A 6,533-nucleotide genomic window follows, 5' to 3' on the forward strand; every position below is an offset into this window, starting at 1 on the left:
CGATTCTTGGGCGAACCGAGGCCATATATAGTCTATTGCTTCAGTTATATTTTAACCAAGGCATATCCTTTTATGCAAATTTTAAAAATGTCACCGTGCGATGTTATGCTTCGGTTTCTCATAAATCGAAGCATAATTGTCGTGTTATAAAGTCTTTTCTTTCTTACTAACGACATTAAAGACAAGGGAAGAGAACCCAAAGGTGGTAGACGTAGTGGCAATGGGAGTGACGACAATGACGATAGAACTCGATGACGATAGAATTGGATGACAACATATGGTGGCAATAGAGGAGAAGGAAGGAAAACAAGAAAAGGAAGAAGAAGAAAAGGAAAACAAGAAAAGAAAGAAGAAAAAGAAGAAGAAGAAAGGAAAAGGAAGGAAGTAAAGGAGTAGGAGGAAGAAGAAAACCAAATCGTGATATTTATAGATGACTTTTATTGACAGAAAAAAAAAATCCTTTGGTAATTACTAATTGATATTTATTTACAAATAATTACTAATAGATTTTGGTTGTGAGTGACAATTTTTTTTTCATCAAGAATTATTAGCGGATTTTCTGACCCATCGATAAAATTTATTAACGAATATTTTACGAATAAATTTTTATTGTTGATAACTTTTCTTTACCAATTCATCTTAGACATTACTAACTAATTTTATCCATCAGTGATATTAATTTTCTTGTAGTATATATAAGTCTTTTAATATTATTTGCCTTGTGACTATAGTATTGCTATAAGAAAAAACCTTTAATAAATTTTCTCCTTTCAACCATAGTTTTTTCATCGAAATATATATTTAAGCTTTTATTATGAATGACTAAAATTACTTATTAAATCATTTTTAACTATCGAATATTTTTAATTTTAAAATAAGTTTAGATTAAACAAAGGAAAATAGGTTTAGAAGTACAAATAAAAGAAAAGGTTTGAAATGATTTGATGAGAAATTTGTTAGCTATTGTGAAGAAACGTAGAAAATGGATTTACAAAATAAAATAGAAAAACCTTAATGATATCCAATTAAATAATAAATGAATTTTACTTTCTAAGTTGTGTATTTTAATTTAAGTTCAACTATTTATTTAGCCTATTTAGTGTCACTTTTACTTATAGAACAATCTAACATATGTTGATCTGCCGATCAAAGAATTAGAAAACGTGAACAATAGAGCGTCGGTAGTAGTTTTTAGATAAATTTTCCTAAACTATATACGTTTTCAATTTGTCAAAAAGAATATTTACTTTTAAATATAGAGGGGCCTACCCACATGAAAAGTTATATATATTTCAAACAAATGGTGCCTTTCGAAATCATTATAGCCAATGCTTTTATCCTATAATCATGTCCTATTACAAGAAAGTCGATTTGGAAGTTATAAAATTGATTCTCACAATATCAAAATAATATTTGATAAATAAATATGCAAAAAAACCACTACTTTTTGGTTGTTAAATATGGGGAGTCAATTTGCAAGGTGTGATCATTCCCACAATGTTATGATGTATTTTTCATACGGTTAAGAGCCTAACTTAATTGTATATAGTATAATTTTGATAAGACAATCATTTCAAGTATGTTTTTTTAGTGCTTATGAAAATATCTCTTATATAAAACATTTGAAAATACTTATTACTTATATATTAATTGTAGTTTGGAGTGATAATTGTAGATACTTGAAAAAGTACAAGTGACTTAGTATTAAAAATAATTATATTTTTTCTTTGAAAGCGACTTAATGTTGAAACGTAATTACTTTAAATTGAGAAGAGACAAAAATAAATAAATAAATATATATAAATAAGAGTGAGACATTAGAAATACTTTAACCCATGTACAATACCATGAAAATAAAGAAGAAACCTATAAATAGTAAATGACATGTATACATACACATATTCGGTTTTTAGTCTTTGAATGGTGGAAGGTCGCATATTGGAGAGTGGGGAGACCGTGAATGAATAAGGTAGGAGTATAGTGTCTCTAGAAAAAATAAGAATGAAAGATTACACTACCTTCTAAACAATGAACACAAATATAGATGAAATAATGACAATAGAATAAAAAATATATTAACACACACAAAAATTTTACATTCATTTAATATTACTTTTTATTTTCTTCTTTTTTGAAAAAATATAAAAAATTATTTTTTAATGACTATTTTATCCTTATTATATATCAAATTTTATATTATGTGTGAAATAAATATAAAATGTAAAAACAAAGAAAAAAAATAAAAAATTCACAGGTGACATCAACTTTAACCATTTTTTTAAGCTTAGGAGATATGAGACCCTCTATTAAGGATTTGTATCTTTATATTTTATCTTTCAATAAAGGATAATTGAGACATGCCCTGAGAATTTCTCTACTCAATTAATAGTTTTTTGGAAATTGTGTATCTGTCTAATAATACTTAGTTCTTTGTAATTAGAAATTTACATATTTTATATTAATACAGTTTTGTAGGGATATATGTCCATAAGGAGACAATTTACTCTTATTTTAGTTTGGTTTTGACATTATTTTTACATGAGTTGAAATAATTCAATTATCTTATATGATTTTATTTATTTTTTCCAATAAAAAAGATATAAACTAAATGGAGAAAATAAACTAGTATAAGAAGTATTCATTTTAGGTCTATATATATTGTTGTGTTGTACTTCTGTATCATTTACTACTTTTTTATACAAATACTTTTAAATTTGATTACGCTTCCTTCAAAATTTCATTCGAAAATAATGCAGAAATTCCTGACCACAAGAACATAATATTTTTTTGTGGTCGATTTTGACACACTAGACCACGTTCATAAAATCAACAGAACATGTCCTAATTCATTCAATAATGCAAGAGAATTCAGGTCCTATAAATAATTAAAGGTCCTTAGAGTGTGGCTACGCAATCCTCAAAAATGGATCCTGCTTCGAATTTCCAAGCTTCTATTGCAGGATTCTTAGTGTTGCTCATTGCATACAAAGTGTTTAGGTTCATCAGATCTCCTAAACAAAGAAAAGGAACCAATGTTCCCGAACCTCACGGTGCTTTACCTCTGATAGGGCACCTCCACCTTCTCAATGCTAGAATACCCTATTTCAGGACCTTCTCAGCCATGGCTGAGAAATATGGTCCAGTCTTCTGTGTCAAACTGGGTTGCCACCCCACCATAGTGGTGAACAACAGGGAAATTGCCAAAGAGTGCCTCACCATAAATGACAGAGTTTTTGCCTCAAGACCAAACACTTCTGGTGGTCGACTCATGGGTTACAACAATGCAATCTTTGGCATTTCTCCTTACGGAAATTACTGGCGTGAGATCAGAAAAATGTCTGTTCTCGAGATTTTGTCAAGCTACAGGCTTGAGAAGCTGAAGCATGTGAGAGACAGTGAAACACTGTCTCTTGTGAAGGACTTGTACTCATCAATGACAGTGTCCTCTGAAAAGCACGCGAAGGACTCAACTGAAGTGGCTATAAGCAATCTGTTAGAGCACATGACCTTCAACATAATTGTGAGGATGATTGCTGGGAAGAGATTTGGAGGGGACACTTCCAACGATGAAGATAATGAAGCATGGAAGCTGAGAAAAGCCATAAAAGATGCCACATATCTGTTTGGTGTTTTTGTGGTGGCTGATGCGATTCCTTCTCTTGGTTGGTTTGATTTCCAAGGTTACGTGAGTTTCATGAAAAGAACAGCTCAACAAACAGACCTTATTCTTGAGAAGTGGCTGCAAGAACATCTGAGAGAGAGAATGCGAGATGGTGAATGTGAAAGGGACTTCATGGACGTTATGATATCAACGTTCGAAGAGCAAGAAGATGTTTGTGGCTATAAGAAAGAGACTGTTATCAAAGCAACAGCGATGGTAAGTGTGTGTTGTTGTTGTTGGCATGCTCTCAACACATTAATTAATTCAAGTAAACTCATTTACTTTAACCTTATACATAACTTAATTTTAAGATAAGTAACGAGTTTTATGCTTTAACAATTTATGATTATTTTAAAATATAAATTAATTTTTGTAATGCTTTTTATTTTATAAAGTGACACACTGGAAATTTTTTTAATAGAAATGTCAAAATGAAATAAATAAATAATATGAAAAAGAAATAATGAGGCTTATACATAAGACGTTGCCATCCATGGCTATTTCAAAACATTCCTCAAATAATAATGAATGTAATTCAAATTTAAAATCATTAATAATTTTCTATAAATTCTCATACTTTATATTAATTAGAAAAGCTTACATTATTAACATATAAAGCAAATAAGTAAAATAATTGAAAAGTACGAACTTAATTGAAAATATACAAAAAGGAATTTATTAGAAGTTTAATTAAAAGCACATTTAAAAGAGCTATTTAAAACTTAATTAAGCTTTAATTTTACTCAAATTGAGTGATAAAAGAAACTTTAAATCTGAGTAAGTTTTGGTGCAGATGCTTATCCTTACTGCTGGAGGAAGCACAGCCATGACACTAACATGGGCACTCTCCTTGCTCGTAAACCATCCAAAGGTTCTAAAGGCAGCCCTACAAGAGTTGGACACCCACGTAGGAAAAGAAAGATGGGTCGAAGAATCTGACATCAAAAACCTCAATTATCTCCATGCCATTATCAAAGAGACCCTTCGTCTGTACCCGCCAGCACCCTTAACAGGAATCAGGGAGGCGACGGAAGATTGCTCTTTGGCAGGGTACCATGTCCCAAAGGGAGCACGGTTGCTTGTTAATCTGTGGAACTTGCAAAGGGACCCAGAAGTATGGCCTAACCCTAATGAGTTTCAGCCAGAGAGGTTCCTCACCACTCACAGAGACATTGATTTTATGAGTCAGGACTTTGAGTTGATTCCATTTAGCTTTGGAAGAAGGTCGTGCCCTGGCATGACCTTTGGGCTGCAAGTGACGCACTTGACCTTGGCTCGCTTGCTTCAAGGCTTTCATATTTTCACAAAGGATGGTGCTGACGTTGATATGACTGAAGGGTTAGGAGTGGCTTTGCCTAAGGAACAAGAACTTCGACTTATTCTCCAACCTCGTCTTCCATTGGAGCTTTATGAAAGCCTTTGAATGATTGAATGATGCATGTGAAAACTAGAATTATATATGTTTTAATTATTCTAAGTTATTGTTAGCTCCTAAATAAGATGTTTACTAGGCCTATGTGGAGCCCTAATATGTCTACCTAGTGTAGGTTTGTGTGTATTGTTAGTAGTCCTTTTATTTTGTTTGTATTTTTCTTTTAAGAAACACAATAAATTTTCTTTATTATAATATAAAATAGTTGTGCATTTTTTATTTATTTTAATTACTAGTTCCTTTTTATCTCAACTATTTAATTTAAATATAAATATAAATATATAAATATTTATAATAACAAAATTGAAGTTTATTTAAACTTTTTTTCAAATTCAATATTTAAACATGAGAACATATGCGTTGCAAATAGAAATTTTTTAAACAAAGAACCTCATAATATATTATTCATAAAGTGAATATTACAAATTTCATGTATTTAAAATCATTAATATATGAAGGAAGTTAGTACTTACCAAATAAATATTTAACGATAAGGATATATGTATATTGTAATTATGGGAAGGAATGCAATAAAAGATTATTTACGGGGTTAATAGGAAAACAAGTGGAAATGAAACGTTGTCTATAGGGATAAGGAAGATGCATGGTGTTGAAGGGATGAAAAGACAAAAGTATATTCTGTTAAATCTGTTTATAACGAGGCGTGTGAGGAAGAGCGTACGACATATCATATGTTATGGAAAATCAGGATATTACGTTCTCAGTTATTTTGTCAGGTTGATAGTTTGTTCAACAAGATCTAGGTTAGTTTGTTAAAATGAAATAATCAATCACTTATTATTTTTTTTAGGTAGGATGACAACGGGACGGGTCAGGCATAAGTTATGCTTACCCGTAATCCGATCCGTCGAGTAAAATTATATTCGCTATCCGATCTGTTACTCGCATAGATATCCGTTTAAAAAATAACTGCGGACATTTTAAAACTCGCGGATATCTGCAGATACCCGCAAAATATAAAAAATATGTATTTAATATATTTTTAAAATAAAATTTAAATAAAATTACAAAAAATATCATATAATATAATATAAATTTAATTTTAATTCAATTTAACCTAATAAAATATAATTTTATTATATTTTTAATTAATTTAATTAAAAGATATATAAATTATTGTTTTAAAATTTTTTACGAGTAACAGATACTCAAAAGACGGATAATATACTAATCATATCCGACCCGTTTAGAAACAAATATTAAAATACCCATTATCTATTACTCGCGAATAATAAATACTCGCAGATAGTAATTATTCATAGCAAATTTTAGCTATGTGCGTGAATAAAATTGTCATCCTAGGATAACGAGACCAGCCAAATTAGCCAACCATTATAATACGGACTGACATTCTTGATCGAACCTGTTTCACGAAATTAGCCAACCATACTAAATCTGACTAACATTATTGATTCAACC

At 30.3% G+C, this 6,533-nt stretch overlaps 1 protein-coding gene across 1 annotated transcript; it reads left to right on the plus strand.

The window, feature by feature from the left end:
• The first annotated feature begins 2,891 nt into the window (after positions 1-2,891).
• On the plus strand, positions 2,892-5,305 carry LOC148190705 (cytochrome P450 CYP82D47-like). Its single transcript, XM_088101552.1, has 2 exons — positions 2,892-3,877; positions 4,455-5,305. Exons 1-2 carry the CDS (start codon positions 2,924-2,926, stop codon positions 5,082-5,084), a joined length of 1,584 nt encoding a protein of 527 aa, XP_087957678.1. The 5' UTR covers positions 2,892-2,923; the 3' UTR covers positions 5,085-5,305.
• The last annotated feature ends 1,228 nt before the right edge of the window (positions 5,306-6,533 follow it).

This window comes from Vigna umbellata, chromosome 11 (assembly GCF_029865625.1).
Source record: "Vigna umbellata cultivar VRB3 chromosome 11, Vumbellata_1.0, whole genome shotgun sequence".
NCBI lineage: Eukaryota > Viridiplantae > Streptophyta > Magnoliopsida > Fabales > Fabaceae > Vigna > Vigna umbellata.

Coding starts and splice junctions, on each gene's coding strand:
- LOC148190705 (XM_088101552.1), top strand. CDS start 2,924: ATGGATCCTGCTTCGAATTTCCAAGCTTCTATTGCAGGATTCTTAGTG. Junction 3,878..4,454: donor TTATCAAAGCAACAGCGATG/GTAAGTGTGTGT, acceptor GTTTTGGTGCAG/ATGCTTATCCTTACTGCTGG.